The following is an 18675-nucleotide window of genomic DNA, read 5'->3' on the forward strand; positions in this document are numbered from 1 at the left end:
CTATTAATTTTGATCACAAACGCACGTCTGCAGTCTACTGTGGATTTTAAATGGAAAATTAAAATTGTCTCCTGCAGGAGCTACCTTTCTGAATAATTAAATTCTTTCAATGTTCTTCTTCTTCTGGATTTGATCTATTAATTTTGATCACAAACGCACGTCTGCAGTGCACTGCGAATTTCAAATGGAAAATGAAAATTGTCTCCTGCACGAGCTACCTTTCTGAATAATTAAATTCTTTCAATGTTCTTCTTCTTCTGGATTTGATCTATTAATTCTGATCACAAACGCAAGTCTGCAGTCTACTCGAGGTTGTTCAGCTCCGGATCGAAATCAAATGAAAAGAATATAAAGCTAGTGCTACCTAAGCAGGCGGGGAATAGAAACGGAAGCACTCGAGAGCTTGATACTAGTCGTGGGCTAAAGTAAACGATAATTCTAGACAGTTATCAGAAAGACATTAATCGAAACGAAACAGAGAAGAAAGAATAATTAAAAAAAAAAAGGAAACGAAGAAAGTAAGTAAAAAGTAGAAGAGGCGGGTAGAGATTATAGGTGAGGTAGAAGTGACGTGATTACCGATGCACACAACACGCGCTATTGCTCACCAATTGGGCGCAGTACGGCACCTGCAAGGATACCCATCGTTAGGCTATCAGGTTAGTCGTCTCACGGGCAATGTGGCGGGGTTAAAATTTCACAAGAAATGGTTACGATTATTTGGCATTCGGACACGCTATACTGTGTTACTCAGCGTTGCTCAGCACATCAGCCAACCCCTACACGTCCATCCGTTCACCAGAACCCGAATGATTATCAATTCAGACACCCTCTATATACTGATGGCCCCCTTCGGATTTCGGAGAACTGTTCATCCCGATCGCGAAAGTGAACGGATCGACGGGATCGAGGCTTTGTTAGACGATCATTCGCTACGAGGTCGGGTCCGCTATGTACTGAACACGATCCATGCAGGGCCGACCCGAAGCAATGAGACTTTGCCACTCGAAATCTGATCGAGAACGAGATCTATAGCTCGGAATTTCGACTGTTCTCTAATCGCGGCAGTGTTCGATCTTCTTTCACAGAATTGAACCGATCCGGGACCTTCGTTCTACCGAATCGGTTCGGTTCAGATACCCGGGATATGAAACGCCACGAGTGATTCTTTCAGCACCTGGTCACGCATAAGGATCAAGAAACAAAAATTGTATTACCTTCGACAGAAACCAATTCTCACTACAAACATAATCATAAAGATGTTACTCTCGTTTTGCTACTTGTTAGAATAATGGTGTTACAATATATACTTCGATCACTGGTTAGACATGCAGTTTCAAATGTCGGACTCGGTCTACCTTTCGTCTTTCCACGGCGGAAGACTACAAGAGTAAATGAACACTGCCGCGTGCAAGGCAGCCAACCAAAAATAGTACACATATCTAACTGAAGGCTAGCTTGGGGACGCCCCTGAACGTGTCTCGGACGCTGGTGTCGCGCGATTCAGATCTTGGAGTAATTTACAAGTGGTGAATACAGCTTAAGGTCGCATAATGACAAGACTAGCACGACGCAACGGTAGCCGACGCCGAGAGAACCTGGCCCTGATCAATCAGAGGATCTGACTATCTTCAGGGTCTGACTATCGTGATTCTATACTTTGGAAAATTTACTGCTCCGCTACGTTTCTCTAGGCGGGAACGAGTCTGAGCCGACACTAATTAGCAAACTGCGGATTTTCTAAAGATCCATAGTTCAACCCTTTGCACTCGAAGCTGGCTGAACTCCGAGACCAAGACGTTTTTCGACCTAGAAAATCATGTACAGAGTCGCCATTCGAGTGGAAAGGGTGGATGATAAGTGAATGCGCAGTCCACCAAGATCTAGGTAGATCGAAATCGGATCTGGCCTAAGCGAAGCTGCGACGGATCGAATCGGATTCAACGGGATTTCTCTCGGCGCGCGATACAGATCAAGATTGCAGCGCATAGCTTTGCACAGTTGACTCGAGTTGTACACACCGCAGAAATGAATGGCATACTAGAAACAAAGTACAATCAGTATATAGGTACCTTGTGTTATACGAGGGTTGCCTACTGACACGGCAAATTAAACAAGAGCGACAAAAATGGATAGACAGAAAGAGAAGAGAAACGAAAATGTATATATGCTAGTGTGTTGTGACTTTTATACACGTGGCAGACCAAAATGAAACCGAGTCTCTTCTTCGGAGATCGTTCGAGAAATTGTAAAAAGCTGAACCGTGAGAGAGACTCCCGAATTTTCTTTCAAGTAAATGTACAATAGCAGCGAGGCATGCTTGCACATTTTTTTTACAAGCGTTATCCGTTAGGATTAGTTCGCACAAACGTTTACTGTACAACGTGGAAGCATAGAACATCGGCTCGAGTACTTTATCATGATAGTTATCGTCGATTAAGTGTTGTCAGGTATGTAAACACCAAGATATTTACAGAGACAACTTGTTCATGCAGAATAAGCGATATTTAAAACTGAGCGCTCGTATATTAATCGAAAGAGAAGCATGTAGTAACGATAGAGAAAACAGGAAAAGGCAAAGAGAGTAAGAGAACGTTAACACGCAAGGTTAATCTGCCACGTGTGTAGTGTATATCATAATGTATTCTGAATGGAGGCCTGCCGCACAGCAACTGGTCGTGTCTCGACAGAATTAACAATGAACGCAACTGATTAGACACATGACAGATCCACGTCTAACTTATGGCGACATTTACGTTTCATTTACTGACCTTGAGCTCTTGATTTCGCGCGAAAAGAGGGCGGGCTCGAGGAAAATCCTGGCCGAGACGTTCTCTATGGAATCGTCGCGTTTTACGATCCGTACCCTTTTTTTTCTAAATCATAGTTTCCCAACTTGGACATTAAATATGCTTGAGGGTGGCGTAGCGAAAGGGAAACTTTGTTCTAAAAGGATTAAAGGACCTCGGAGCAGAACTGACATAAGAAGCCGGTATAGACAGCAAGCGACACCTAGTAGAAGCGTCATGGAAGCCTGCAATTGATACTGGAACGGCTAGATGGCGCGCGCAAACTGTCATGGCGGCGCTCATAGCAGACTCTCGAGCCCTGTGCGCTCCTTAGCCATGGCTCGTACCCGAGCAAACAATCTACTTGGCAGTTCGGATCGTGGGCGTACTCCACGCCATCCGGGGACCATCGATTTTCCTCGATTGCTCGCCCCTCTTCTCCCACGAACCCCCCTATCCTATCCTGCGGGCCTTGTACGGTTAAAGGACCGACGATTTCTTCGGTCCTTCGTTGTGTTCGTGGCCGGACATCTTCCTTACCTTGCACTCGCACGTGGTGCATTTGTCATGGGGATCCTGCCAGGAGCTGCCGCTGTCGTGTATGATCCCGGAGTAGCTGCAGGGCCTGGGTCGTGTCAGGATCGAGAGGGTAGTGCCGTTTCCTGGTAGTTCCCTCGCGCAAGGATCATCCTCGCAACGCGGACAACAGTCACCGTCTTCGGTGACCGGGTTCGAACAGGTCACTGGTGGACATTCCATTTGCCAACAGTCTATTTCGCCGTACTGTGAACAATCGACCGATTATCTCCCTTCCAGCTCGAGAAGAACGAGTCTTCTTGTACTATACGTGGACGCAGCTACTCATCGTGTTCTCTACAACGAATAGAACGGGTAATCGGCAACTACGCCGCTCTTAGTTGTCGTCATTACCAGGCATTCGCAGGTCTGGCATTGGTATATCCATCGTTCGCCGCTCCTGAACACCAGATGATGAAGTTCCTGGTGCCTGCACGAGGCTGCAGGGTCGCACTGGGGACAGCACTTGTCCCGACGACTTCCCGGTGCACTGCAGTCGCAGATGGGATCCCTGCAGGTGATCACACCGTCTTTACACGTGCACCTTCTGCAGGGGTTGCCAGCTGGCGCTAGAGTCTCGCCGTTCTCCACTTCTCTGTCCTCGAACCAACAACCTGGACGGATCGATCAGAGCGAGTTTAGAGGTTGAATCGTAAATTTCGTTTGCAAGTTAGATTGTTGAACACGTACTGAGACTACATTCCTCCGCGGTGTGGTTGTCCTCCTGCGGCGGGCAGATACACTCGTACCCTCCGTCGGTGTTCATACACTTGGCGCTCGGGTGGCACGTGTGCCTCCTCTCGATCGTTTGATCGTTGCACTCGTCGATGTCCAGGCATTGCGTGCCCTGGGTGCTGTCGTGGAGAGCGCTTCTGTAGCCGGGTTTGCAGCGACAGTAGTACCAGCCGGGCATGTTGAAGCACGTCGACGATTGGTGGCATCGGTGAAGGTCGCTGGCGCACTCGTCCAAGTCGAGCTCGCAGCTGTTGCCGATGTAACCGCGCCGACAGGAACACCTGCCCGGCGCCACGCATTCGCCGCCGTTCTGACAGGTCTGATTACAGACAGCTAAACCGCGAGAGAGAGAGAGAGAGAGAAGAAATTGATCAGTACCGCGAGGCTAGGACCATGAACTTGACGATTGTTCGAGGGTTTGAAAATCGAATACTGTACGTTTGCAGGTGTATCCGTCGCCGGTGTAGCCCTCCTTGCAGACGCAGTAGTAGCTGCCGGCGGTGTTGACGCACGTCGCGTGCTCGTCGCACGCGTGATGCCCAGTCGCGCACTCGTCGAGCTCGGCGCAGTTGAACTTGTCGACTCTGTGGTAACCCGGAAGACACTCGCACGTGTAGGAGCCGATCACGTTCACGCACTTCGTGTTCGCGTTGCAGTGATGACCCTCGGAGCCTCCTTGCTGTGCGCACTCGTCCACATCTGCGTTGGAAACGTACAGACATTCGGTCAGATCGATCTCGCGAGCCGATCGGCCGACGATCGTACAGCTACGGATGGTACTAGGAACGGCGTCAAAAGTCGTTAACAACGGGGAGACTGTTGAAAACGGTATGGAACCACGATGTTCGTGTCGCTCGATAACTACAATCATCCGCAGGCGGAGTTGACAGAGTACGATTGTTGAATCGCGGACATCGTGGAACGGTACCGGCCGCGTACAGTCACGTTCTCCACGTGTTAACACATCGTCCTTTAAATATTTCACGCGGTCGGATCGATCGGAAATTGCACGTGTCCGAGCAGGAATTTCCCATCGACCCGACGAAGCTCGCGCTTCCAGCAGGACAACGAGTAGAAAGGTTATGATACATTGAGAGAGTAAGTTAGGAAAGCATTAGATATACCGTGACAGTTATGACCATCCCCCTGGAAACCGATATCGCAGTGGCAGGCGTAGGTGGTCTGGAGATTCAGGCAGGACGCGTTAGCATGACACTTGTGGCCCTTCGCGCAGTAGTCCACCCCTGGTTAAATTTGGTTAGCCAGGCAGATGAAGAGACGGTTAGAACATTCGATTAAGCGTACTCGGTTCGAGTCGGGCTGGCGCGGCACGCCGGTCGGGGAATTGGATCGTTCGCGGTTGGTTTCACGTTAATCTAACATGCTAATGTTTATTAATCGCTTCGGCGAGTCGCGAGAAGAGCAGTTAGAACACAACCCTTAGCAACAGGTTTTTGCAGGGACTCGGTTGCCGAGGGTTGCACGCCGGGTGTTAATCACAATTTCGTATTACATGGTTCATGCGAGTTAAGATGAGCTAGCAAAAGCGCCGCGAATGATTCGAGTCCTCGCAGTCAGCGATCGGAAGATATCCGGGGACCCGTCCTGCAATTCGAACAACGTACCTGGACAGAATTTGCAACACTCCTCGGCCACGCTTATCTGTTCGCTAGGCGGACAAGGCAGTGGTGGACACCTGGTCTCCGTGTCGAACCTCTGACAGGTGAAACTGCCGTCGAAACAGTCGCACTCGACGCACTGTTTCGGTGAGACTTTTTCACCGTGGTCATAGATCACACCGCGCAAGTAACATTGCTCTGCGGAGAAACGCGTTAGGATGATGATCTAATGAATGGAGGCTACCGTTATGTGTTGAACGTGTATGGAGGTATGGTCTTACTCAAGCAGATGGGACAGCATTGCCCCGGAGGAAGGACGGGATGCTTGCAAGTGACGGGGGCGCAGGGTGTCGGCCTGCACTCGATTTCACCGTGGACGCAAGAACACTGCTGGCAGCCCTTCTCCCACGTCGCGCCGTCTTCATGGACGGTGCCGTTGGCCCTGCACGACTTTTGGCACTCGCACTCCTCCACTTTGCTTATTCTGCCCTCTGCGGCGGCTAGCTAAAAGGAAGGATGTCAATGAGCCCCGTGACCCATGGCCGAAAATCAAGTACACACGCGTGATCACTGTTCTCACGAATCTCTCCGCTACTCACCCTACGCGTCAGCTCGTTCAGATTATGCATCAGCTGTTCCACCGTGTTTTGTAATATAGAAAATTGACCGCATGTGGGACAGGACGAGTCGAGCTGAGGACACTGCGAGAGATAGCCATGGGGGCCCGGGATCAGCTTCACATCCTGCAAAGCACCCTGCGGCGCGGAAAACCATAATAAACCCTCAGAAGAGCTTTTCGATTACCGGTGTTAAAGACAGATCGATCGATACGTACCTTGAAGAGAAAGTGCCTGGCGTTTCTTTGCCCCACCCAGAGCTGAAGCTGCGGCAGGGTGAAATTGGTGTCGGGTGGTCCAGGCCTGAGCAGCCGCCTGTACAACGGATGACAGTCGACCAGCAGCTCGACCTGCGAGCCGCTTACGCTCAGGGCGACCCTGTGCCAGGCCCCGTCCGCCAAACGGAAAGGAAACGCCTCCACGTGGACTGTACCGTCTCGGCGTGATACGTAGTGAAGTCGAAGCTCGTCTTTACGACCGCTGCTCTGCAGCTCCAAATATCTGCCAACCACGAACAAACGCAATTCAGTCGGAAGCTTACATTATTACGCCCGATCGACAGTCTCGGGGCAGTGAAAGGGTACAGTAGAACACTCTAGAGCGTTAACCTTGAAGTATCACCGTCCAAGGTCGCAGCTCCCACCACGGACGCCACGCCCAACGCTCCGCCTCCCAGTACACAGTAGACGCGAGAGGGGGGAAGCAGGCGTGGCGTCCGACGCGACAGCCCAATGGGACCGCGGTGGGCGTGATACTCTCGACAATCGTCCGGTAAACACGTCAATTCCTTCGAATCGTTTAATCGACCGGTCAAACCGCGAACAAACGTCCGAAGAGATCGATGAAAATCAGTGCTAATTGAAACACGCGAGGGCAATAAATAGATGACACGATTGAATCAAGAGGGGGGCGGCAGTGGGCGGTTGCGTGTGTGTCTAACGATTTTCGTTTCCTCGTTGGCCATCGATCGCGAGGCGGAGTCGCTCGGCCGCTCTCAATCGGCGACATTGAGGCATCGTTCTGGAATTCGTTTAGCCGAGACGCGCGGAAAGGTCGCGATCGATCTGTCCGCGGAATTCCAGTGGATTTCGGGGGAGGGGGGCCGTATATCCGTTCGGATCCCTCCAACTTGAAGTCTCCCGGCGCGCTGAATCGACGCTAAATTCCGGTTGATCCGGCCGCGATTTCCGCTCGACGGAGCGTGTTAATTACCGTCTAATGCCGCGGACACGTAGGTGCCGCGCATCCAATTTGTGTCAGCCGGGTCAAAACGACTAGACTGCGCGCCCGACGTGCCAACAGAGGCTGCGACTACTTTCAGGTTAAGTGCTCTACACCGGTCCCGGCTCAACAATTGACACAGTAACTTCCTTAAGACTGGCTTTTCTACCATTTTCAGCTCGTGCCGGTGTCGTTCGCGAGCCTCTTTCTCTCACTCTCCTCGCGCGAACAACAGGAATTTGATCGAGAACTCACTGTAGCCACGGTTGGCATTGACCCGAGGTCCCCCCTCGACCCTCGATTCTCTCGACCCCCCTCGGGAGACGTAAATCCCGCGGAAACTATGCCCATCCGCGCGACGTTCCGCGAACAAAAACACTATATTCCGGAGAATCCAGTGTGATAAATGGAGCCACGGTAACGACACGGGAACGCTATTTCGCGTTGTTCGTCGCGATAGAGCTTTGAATTCCAGTGGATCGGGGAACGAAGGGATCCACACGGGTCGCAGAATTATATTACGCGTCCTACCTATTGTTCCCATGTGAAAAGGCGACGATCGTCCCGGAATTGGCCTCCTCCTGTCGCAGAGCGGCGGCTATAGTGAATTCCGGAACCCGCCGGAGTAGTGTGGCCGCTCGTTCGAAGCTCGCCTCGTTCAGTCGAAGCTCCCTCTCCTCGCCTGCACAGTAGTAAAACTCGATCATTTCTGCGTTCCGCTCGATCCTGGCGCGCTAATAATCATATTACGCCGGAACGCCGGCTGCCGCGGATAGTTCTCCCGTGTTCCGATTGTTCCGTTAGCATCGATTGTTCGACGCCAGCATAGCCCGACCGAGTCTCTCGATACGGAAAATCAACGACGATACTACCGCACTGGATGGGAACCTGTGTGTTTCCTTCTCTGGCCGACATTGTTTTACGTAAAAATGATTATAGACGTGGACACGAAGCAGAAACGTGGGACCACGTGTTGGAAAGATCCAGGGGAAGTTGAAAAAGATATTAGCCGAAGACGGAGAGGGGGAGGGGTGGAAGGCAAAGTTAGAAAGAGAAAGGAAAAACAGGAAGGAATAAGAGAGACGACACACAGCGGGCTGGATCGAGAAATTTAGTGACATTTCACGAAAATATCGACTTTCTAATAAATTTGTATTGCTTCCTAAATGTCCATCAACATCGAAGCTGAGAAAATTAATGTTTGTTCAGGTAAACTGTAGTTAATATAAATTCACAAAGATAGACATTTGGGATGCAGTATTTTTCAGCCAAAAATTGCTTCTTTTCATCGAGGTGTCCCGATTACCCTATTTAATATTTCTTCTGACTCTTTTGTGTAAATGAAAAACAGTCCTTTCGGGTAACAATTAACGCTGTTGGCTGAGGATGGTTGCTCGCAATATATTAAAAATTAATATTTAATGAAATGAATAAAATCTATATACTTTCTTAGAATATGCAAGGTGTATCTTTTAATGGACCTATTTGGACCTAATAGGACTAATCAGATCATTTTCAGTAGACCTTCCTCTACATATCCCCACAAAAATCATATCCGACCTGATCCGACTTTACAAATTATGATTGTTTAAAGTTATCGGGACGTGTCACTTGACGTATAGCAACTCACATATAGTACTACATAAGTAATTAAATACCATCCAAATATGAATATTTCTGCAATTGCATCAAAAGTACATACCTACCTAAAACAAGTATGTAATTTTTGACAATAATATAAGTAATCTATTAATTTTATTGTTAAAAATATAATGAACGGTAATAATATGACTGGACTAAGAGTTTCTTAGTTTTTCTTAGTGAGTATCACTAAACTAAACAAATTGGCCAACAGTTTACCTGTTAACATCAATTTAAAAACATTTTGGTAAGATTAATTGGCTTATCTTTTATATTTGTTATATTTTTGTTCACATTTTTATCTTTTATAGACACATTATACATGAAATAATACGAAATAACGAAGGTCGTAATATATGGAATGGAAAAAATCATTTATAATTATTATAAATAATAATTTATACTAATAAAAAATATCTTTTGACACGCTTCCGAGGCGTTTTTACCTCCTCGGTACATTTTGTATGCGTTGATTATAAAAACATTTCTCTCGAATTTATATTTTACGTATTCCATAAAACATTGCATGTATGAAATGTAAATATAAAATACACATTTAGTAAGAGTAACAAATAGTTTGGAAGATTATACTTAATCAATTTTATTTTAATAAAACAAATCAATGAAAATTAATTAACCATTATTGTTGAACAAAATAGAAAAAATTTTATTTGTTCATAGTTAAAGTTGACAATTTTTTAATGAATTCTAGTGCAAATTTCTTCCCGATATCTCTTATGATTTAACCCGGCGTTAGTTAGGTAGGGTCTCACAGACCCCTAGAGATTTTAGATTGATTGTAACATTGTAAAAATGTTTCATTAGTTAAGTATTTTTGAATAATAAAAATTTAATTTCGTGGATTTGTGTTTTTACTCTGATAAATTGCAAGCCTCTTAAGCAATACCTAATCTTATAATTATGAAAAAGGTATTTATTTCTATAATACAATATATTATTTCGGTGAGTCTGTGAGACCCCACCTTACCACTTACGATATATTTTCCCACCTTACCAACGCCGGGTTAAAAGTTATAACAAAAAGTCACTAAATTTCTCGATCCAGCCCACTGTGCGACAGGGTGAAAATCAAGAAAAGAATTTTTAAGGGAACGGGATCTCTTTATATCCCGCAAGGGAACAAATAAAAATGATTATAGTAGATCTTCGAATCCGTCTCGACACCAGCTAGGTCGCACATTTACAGGATGAAATTGGCTCGATTGTTATTTAAAGGTGGTTGACCTCTCGCACTGCGATTTCGACGAGATTCTACGAGACAGAACAAGATACAAACTTGTCTCGCTTTCCGGAAGTTCTGACAGCAAAGAGTAAGATTTCCGCGAGTTCGGGAACGGTCGCTAGAGAAAGAGCTGTGCGATCTGGGTCAGCCGAAATTTTTCTCGGCTCACATCGATCTCTAGGATTCACGGTGCCCCGCTCCCGGTTACGCAATCACGTTGACATGGAAATTCGATTGGCTGTGGTTGCTGACTCGTTCGCTCGAATTCGATCCAACGAACCGAGCCCATTCTGGTCCGAAGCCTTCACAGGCCTGGACTGTCGAATCAGGGTTGTATGTATGCGTCACGAAATGCCTGTTTTTTTCAGTAAAAATTGTGCGCTACTGTATAGCGATATTTCGAGGTGAATAAGTATGAAATTTATTCAGGAGGGAGAGAGGAGCTTTTCGGGGTGAATTTTTAAGCTGTTGTATATCACGCTGTCTGAAGATCCACCCCCCGAAGATTCAATTTTTCAGAGATGCAGAATGATGAAACATGAAACAGGATTAGCTAAATTCGCTCCTAAATTGTCCAGAGGGGCAGAGACATTTTTTATCGAGTCGGCCGAGAAGTTTTCTCGTTTTCTTGCAGATGCGGAGCTGCGCAAGAAATTGGGAACTCTTCCAAGAGAGGGATAACGAGACGTCCCAAAAATATGGCCGAAGGGCCAACGTAATGAGCAATAGAGTTTTATGTCTCGATAATATTATTTCTTCGGGGAAGTGTGCCATAAACGTTTCAAGAAATTAAATTCTGTCTCTGATCCGAGCTGGCCCAGTATAAAAATACTAGATGTGTCCTAAGGAATGTCTACAATTCCATTAATGCCATCTTTGCATGTAGACACACAGAAATTCGAGCTGGTCCACACCCTGTGAGAGGCCGCGGTGAAGGGCGCCCTTGACGGTCCCACCCCATTCGCACTCGACAAATTGCGACAAACCATCGTCGCCTCGATATTTGCTCTCGGTTTCGATTCGGCCGCGTAATATCGCGTGTCCAATTACTCGTGTAGCTGCGTAAACGGCTGCAGCCACTTGAGTGTGCGCTTGCGTTCGTCCCCCATGCTTCTAATACACGGGGTGTCTCGGAAGAACGAGCACGAGGTGATTCTATTTTCTCTAAAATTCCGGCTGATTGCAATTCTGACACAACAGTTATTTTTCACGTCATGTAGTAAACGAATTCTTCTAACTTCTAATAAAACAACAAATTCATATGGTCCACTATTAATAAGCTGTCGTCATTTTAATGGCGTCCGAATGTTATTGCGAATGATCGCACGATACCTCAGGAAGGATGCCGGCGCGCCCGCGCAATAGTGTGGTGGCACACGCACACATCGCTAGATCCGCATATGACTATATGAAATTACAAGGTTTACAAGAATACAAAATCACGCTTCAACATTGCAATGATGAGTTCAGAGGCGGTCAATTGTGATTCCTAAAAGTCAAATCTATGTCTGTCCGGTGCCCAAAATGCATATTTTTACGTTGTCGAGGAATAATTTGTAATATTCGGCTGACACCGCCTGTCACGCGGCATCCGAATCAAGCATGATATCTCAAGATGGCCGCCACTGACAGATTTTCGTGAATATTAAAAGATTTATCGTTCAAATCGAGAAAATCGCTTTGCATCGACATAGCCAGGACATGTACAAAGGCGGTGGTGTGTATTTTTAGTTGATTAATTAATTATTTAAACACGAATTATGTGCTGAAGTATGTGCCGAATATTACAAATTATTCCTCGATAACGTAAAAATATGCATTTTGGGCACCGGACAGACATAGATTTGACTTTTAGGAATCACAATTGACCGCTACTGAACTCATTGCAATGTTGAAGCGTCATTTTGTATTCTTGTAAACCTTGTAATTTCGTATACGTATATGCGGATCTAGCGATGTGTGCGTGTACCACCACACTCTTGCACGGGCGCGCCGACACCGTTAAAAGTTGCAAAATTAAGGGACTCGGGAGGGGTGGAATTTTTGGGCGATTCCTCTGCGTCTTCTCGTAGACGAAGAACAGAGAATCAGGATTGCAGTACTCGTCCTGGGACACCCTGTAGAGTTGATCGGTATTAGAGAAACGCGCGGAGGCCGAGACTTGAAAGCGTGGGCGACGAGGACGACGGTGCAACGTCCGCGAAAAGCGAGCGCAGACCGCCTTGACGGGGGTTGCTCGGGCCAAGGGTGGCTTTCCCCGAAAGAAATTTCAATTACCGGAGCCACCCTCGCCTCTCTCGCTGCACCCTCTCTCGCAACCGCCACGGTTTCGCGGAAGCGACCGAACCTCCTCTGCGGTTTCCAACCTCGGCCCGAAGGGAACTTTTTCTTCCCCCTTTTACTCCCCCCCCCCTCTCTCTCTGTCTCTCTCTGACCATGTAGCTCTCTTCGGTTCCAGTCTCGAATCGTTTTTGGTATTGTTCCAGCGAACTGTTACGCCGGTTTCCTGGCAAACTGCGGTGGCTTCGTTTCAAGACCGAATTCAGGCCCCGTTTTACTGTTCCACTGTTTTACTGCTTCCGGCGGACCGAGGGCGACTCGCTGTCGACCAAAGTTCACAGGTAACGTTCTACTTTGCTCAACGATGGTTATCCAACCTTTTATGTACAAAGTAATTGTTCGCCCCGACTGACTTCGCCGTGGCAATAAAAACTCTAGACTACACCGAAAATCTACTTTACTCTATATCGACTTTTCGGACCATTCTCTTCATTCTCACGATCACTTAAGGGGTAAAAAGTTTGTGTATGTGTATTAATATTGAACATTTCTTCCGACCTAGAATAACTTCATTGTACACGATTTTTTTTCATTTTATGGATATTAAATTGATGTAGTACCTCTTACAATACTTGAATGTTTAGTAATTGGTTGGGTACCAACATATTTAATGGTACAGCAATTTTTAGTGGTGTCATTTAATTTTTTCAACTGGGACATACTTCACCAAAAAATCTGAGAAAATTTGGGAACAGCAGCCATACCAACAGGTCGCTACCATAAAAATTGAGACAGTGTCGCTCTTAGACTTCCTTATAAAATGATTTTGTAATGATTGACTGGATTGATTGATTGAAGAGGTTCGTCACCGTTGTTTTCGTAGCAGCGAGACTGTTATTCCCCTATCCGAGCAGCGATACTGTTATTTTTTCAGCTGGGACACACCTCACCAAAAAATCTGAGGAAATTTTGGAACAGCAGCCATACCAACAGGTCGCTACCATAAAAATTGAAACAGTGTCGCTCTTAGACTTCCTTATAAAATGATATTGTAATGATTAACTGAATTGATTGATTAAAGAGGTTCGTCACCGTTGTTTTCGTAGCAGCGAGACTGTTATTCCTCTATCCGAACAGCGATACTGTTATTTTTTCAGCTGGGACACACCTCACCAAAAAATCTGAGGAAATTTTGGAACAGCAGCCATACCAACAGGTCGCTACCATAAAAATTGAAACAGTGTCGCTCTTAGACTTCCTTATAAAATGATATTGTAATGATTAACTGAATTGATTGATTGAAGAGGTTCGTCGCCGTTGTTTTCGTAGCAGCGAGACTGTTATTCCTCTATCCGAGCAGCGATACTATTATTTTTCTGTCGGAATATTTCGGTGATCGAGCAAAGGCCCCCCGAAGAATTGGGAGAAGAGCCCAGGCAAGGGAGCCCATTGTAATCTGCGAACAAAGGCGGCGAACGATAGAGAGACCCCGGACACGTGTCCAAGTTTTCTCTGGAACATGGAAAACAAGATTTCGCGATCCCCCTTTTGTTGGACCAGCGGGGAACGCTGGCAAGGCGTCTGGTTCTGGAATTGGGTGACCCCTTATAGGATGATTCTCTTTCTCTCCGTCTGTCCCCTTCCCTCAGGGGGTTCAGCTGATTTAATCTCCGGCGAACGGCGTTATTTATTTCTGAAACGAAGCAACTTTCGCTTTGACCGTCTTCCCGGATGCTAAATTAATGCCCCGGAGGGGTGGCTGATGGAACTTTCCTCCACCGCACCCGGCTCGAAACTTCGAACTCTCCCCCATTGATCTTTCACTGGCCAACTTTCACTTCGTACTTCGTACTTTACTAACCCCTGAATTATAGATCGCGCGTATACACGGTGAATGGGGTCTTCGCGGACCTGTTCGAAGACACCGATTCTTCGAACACTGTATCGTTCGTTTATGCATACTTCAGACCTCGCAGTAATCACCCTAAGAGTTCCTTTTTCATTATTCATGCTTCAAGTGACTAGGCTAGTCCCAAATGTATTTTCTTGTTAATATTCGAGAGAATTGTTGTACAACCTACTTCCATCAGTAGGACATTGTCTACTAATAGTACGGAGAAAAAAATCACCCCCTGGGAACGATGATAAGGAGAAACTAGATATTTATCATTCCTGACATACATCATTTATCTTTGATCTGGAACCTTTTTTATCGAGTATTAACCTCGTTCAGTCAATAAATGAAGAGCAGCGATAATAATAATTGATTATGTGCTCTATTCTGTCTGAGGCGATGTCACCCCTTTTAATAATTCTTCGTGAATTCGTAGATAAACTGCATTTTCTAACGGTGCTATTCTTGAACTAGTGCAAAGACAAGACCGAAGTACATGTACATGAAGTAGAAGGTGAAGAAGTTCGTCGAAGAATAAGGGTGCTGTTCTTGAACCAGCTGTTGCAATGACAAGATCGAAGTACATATAGAAGAAGTACCTGAACATATTAGTTTCAGAAGAATGCATAAATATATTTCTGCTGCATTCATCCTCTAGAGGCTGTCATTCTTGAACTAGCTGTTGCAAAGACAAGATCGAGGTTCCTCTAGAATCTAGAAGTACCTGACGAGATTCGTCGAGGAAGGATGCATAAATAAGCTAAATGTTGCAAAGACAAGATCGAAATACATCTGGGAGAAATACCTGAAGAAATTCATCGAGCAAGGATGCATAAATGAACTAGCTATTGCAAAGATAAGATCGAAGTACCTCCAAATGAAGTACCTGAACAAATTGGTTGAGACAGAATGCATAAATGAATTAGATGTTGCAAAGACAAGATCGAAGTACATCTGAGAGAAGTACCTGAACAAAATGGTCGAGGAAGAATGCAGGAATGAACTAGCTGTTGCAAAGATAAGATCGCAGTATATCTGGAAGAAGTACCTGGGAAAGTTCGTCGAGGAAGAATGCATAAATGAACTAGCTATTACAAAGATAAGATCGAAGTACCTCCAAAAGAAGTACCTGAAGAAATTGGTTGAGGCAGAATGCATAAATGAACTAGCTATCACAAAGATAAGATCGAAGTACCTCCAAAAGAAGTACCTGAAGAAATTGGTTGAGGCAGAATGCATAAATGAACTAGATGTTGCAGAGACAAGATCGAAGTACATCTGGGAGAAGTACCTGAACAAAATGGTCGAGGAAGAATGCATGAATGAACTAGCTGTTGCAAAGACCGGATCGAAGTACATCTGGAAGAAGTACCTGAAGAAATTCGTCGAGGAAGGATGCATAAATGAACTAGCTATTGCAAAGATAAGATCGAAGTACATCTGGAAGAAGTGCCTGAAAAAGTTCGTCGAGGAAGAATTCATAAATGAACTAGCTGTTGCAGAGACAAGTACGAAGTACATCTGGGAGAAGTACCTGAAGAAATTCGTCGAGGAAGGATGCATGAATGAACTACCTATTGCAAAGGCAAGATCGAAGTGCATCTGGAAGAAGTACCTGAAGAAATTCGTCGAGGAAGAATGCATAAATCAACTAGCTGTTGCAAAGACAAGATCGAAGTACATCTGGAGAAGTACCTGAAGGTAAGGCAAGGGGGGCACTTGAAGAGGAACATTTCGCAGGGTCTGCGGGGTTCCATTAGCTTTTAACCGACTGTGAACCCCGGCCGATTGATCGGCCTCGGTTCCAGCGGGTGCTCCGTTTATTGCTCGCCCGAGCACAGGTGTCCAGTTACTTTATTAAGCCCGTGGCGCGTCTGAAACTGAAACTCGAGGAGAGGCGGGTGGAGGTTGGCGCGCGCGAAGCCAACCAATCGAGCAGCATGCAGCTTGCACTACGAATGCAGCAGCAGCGTGTGCACCGGTGCGCTTTAGCTGCGCAGACGGTGGCGGCGTGTTCGACGACGATCGTTCGCACGGGACCGGATCATACGGCTCGCTGGACGATCGACACGTCGTCGACCAAACTGAAAAATTCATTTCCCTTCAGGGGACGAAAGCGGCCGGCTAATTGAACAACAAATGACGACGGGGGTGGAGCACGGGCCCCGATCATCGCACCACGAAACTCTATCGGCCGTGCTCGAACGCTAATCGAGCATGTTTCCACCGATATACAGGGTGTCGCGTTACGAACCGGCGCGACTCGCCGCTCCACAGGTGATCCGGGCTAATTATTACATTACGGATCTTTGTGCAAAAATTATTCGTCTCCTTTCTTTGATCGCTCGAATACGTTGATGAAAATTGTCTGCTACGAATATTCTTGAATGACTGCCGACTTCATCGTTTCCTTCTTTAATCGTTCGAATAAGTTCATGATAATTGCAAAATAAAAATTGTCTGCTCTGACTACTCTGGAATGACTCGGAACTTCTCATGACAACGTGCATAAAACGCAACGGATTTGCATGGACTATCTCCATGCAAAGTGTGAGAGTATCTGTCGTTATTGTTGGAATATCTCTGCAATATTTGATTAAAACGCTCGAAGGCCGTATGCAAATATCGAATACTGCGATAGTAATAATACCGGTGAGGTTCATTATAAAAGATTCGATCTACGACGATTAATACCGAAGACCTTCTCAAGGGTTGAAATAAGCGAGTTAAAGCAGGGTTAAAAATAGGAAATTTCGAGACGTGAACAAGGGAGTATCAGCGAAAAGGGTACCGCCAGAATTATTGAGGAAAAAGGGCAGCCGAGACGTTCACAGTCAGGGGAATTCCCTTCGGAGACCCACGGATGAAGAAACGTCGACGAGCTCTGAAACTGACCTTTCGCAATATCGATTAATCGCTCGTTACGTAACCATCGGACACCAACTGATAAGCGCCTATTGTTTTTCCAGTTTATCGCTCCTATTCGTTCGTTTTGCGGCCAGGACTGATAACCGTTATCAAGATCGCGGTCAATGGTTCAATTCTGCTGCACTCGCGAGGTCACACAACGCTCCCGAAAAATTAATCGTTGCGTTATCTGTCGCTCGGAAACCAAAATAATCCTTCTGAAAAACTCAATATTTTTGGCTCGGCATTTCCTGCTCCAATTCTTCCCAAAAAGCCAGCGTTCCATTTACCGAACCAGGAAATGTTCCTCCCACATAATTATTCGAAATTTAATTTATATATTAAACTAAATTTTCGCTACCCACATAATTATTCTAAATTAAATTCATATGTTAAACTGATTATTCTAAATTTAATTTATATATTAAACTAAATTTTCTACCCACATAATTATTCTAAATTAAATTCATATGATAAATTGATTATTCTAAATTTAATTTATATATTATACTGAATTTTCTACCCAATAATTCTATTTCTGCATCCGTTGCGAGAAATAGAAGCAGCTTCGAAAGCCAAATGCTCGTCAATTTTTTTAGTCTTTCAATTGTTTCGCACACACATAATGTCTTCAATTTACAATATGAAATTCTAATTTCTCAAAGCTGCATTACGAAATCGCGAGAATTGAGCAATATTTATGGACAGTTTAATGAGCAATATTGTAAATGGCGATAGAGTAACGGCCAGTTAAAAATTGAAGAAGCAGCCGAGGATTTTTACAACCGCGAATAAATCTTTCCAGGGACAGGGAAACTTCTCAAGGACCTTTTCCATCGGCACTCTAATTTCCAGCGTGAAGGGACAGGAAGCGTGGTGTGATTTACGAAAAGCAATAATCGACTTTACTGTTGGCAATGATTGCCGGAGAGAGGGAGAATGCTTCGCCGCGCTAGAAAACGACCCTCCGATATGCAAATCAGCCAGTATTCGGGTTAAGAGAAGCCAGGCCCCCGAAGTGGTTTCGACTCGAGTCGGCTGCTCGTCCGTAGATTTACTGCATCGCGTACAGGCAAGCACGCAACCGGTACGCGGGGGCGTACACTCGCGTGATGATTTATTATCCACGTCGCCGAATTTTATTATGGGGGAC

General features: G+C 45.8%; 1 protein-coding gene across 5 annotated transcripts in view; it reads right to left on the reverse strand.

The window, feature by feature from the left end:
- The window catches only part of LOC143215978 (protein kinase C-binding protein NELL1), a 94693-nt gene that overhangs the window by 15921 nt on the left and 60097 nt on the right, over positions 1-18675 (reverse strand). The window contains exons 3-13 of one of the 5 annotated variants that reach the window (XM_076438642.1): positions 8089-8239; positions 6555-6837; positions 6319-6474; positions 6001-6223; positions 5726-5917; positions 5225-5344; positions 4539-4799; positions 4056-4433; positions 3720-3979; positions 3330-3572; positions 609-629 (exon numbers count right to left, since the gene is read on the reverse strand). In XM_076438642.1, coding sequence (XP_076294757.1) covers positions 609-629; positions 3330-3572; positions 3720-3979; positions 4056-4433; positions 4539-4799; positions 5225-5344; positions 5726-5917; positions 6001-6223; positions 6319-6474; positions 6555-6837; positions 8089-8239 — 2288 coding nt within the window. Of the gene's footprint in view, positions 1-579; positions 630-3329; positions 3573-3719; positions 3980-4055; positions 4434-4538; positions 4800-5224; positions 5345-5725; positions 5918-6000; positions 6224-6318; positions 6475-6554; positions 6838-8088; positions 8240-18675 lie in introns of all 5 variants that reach the window. The other 4 variants (XM_076438641.1, XM_076438644.1, XM_076438643.1 and 1 more) reach the window with 4 other exon arrangements.

This window comes from Lasioglossum baleicum, chromosome 14 (genome assembly GCF_051020765.1).
Source record: "Lasioglossum baleicum chromosome 14, iyLasBale1, whole genome shotgun sequence".
NCBI lineage: Eukaryota > Metazoa > Arthropoda > Insecta > Hymenoptera > Halictidae > Lasioglossum > Lasioglossum baleicum.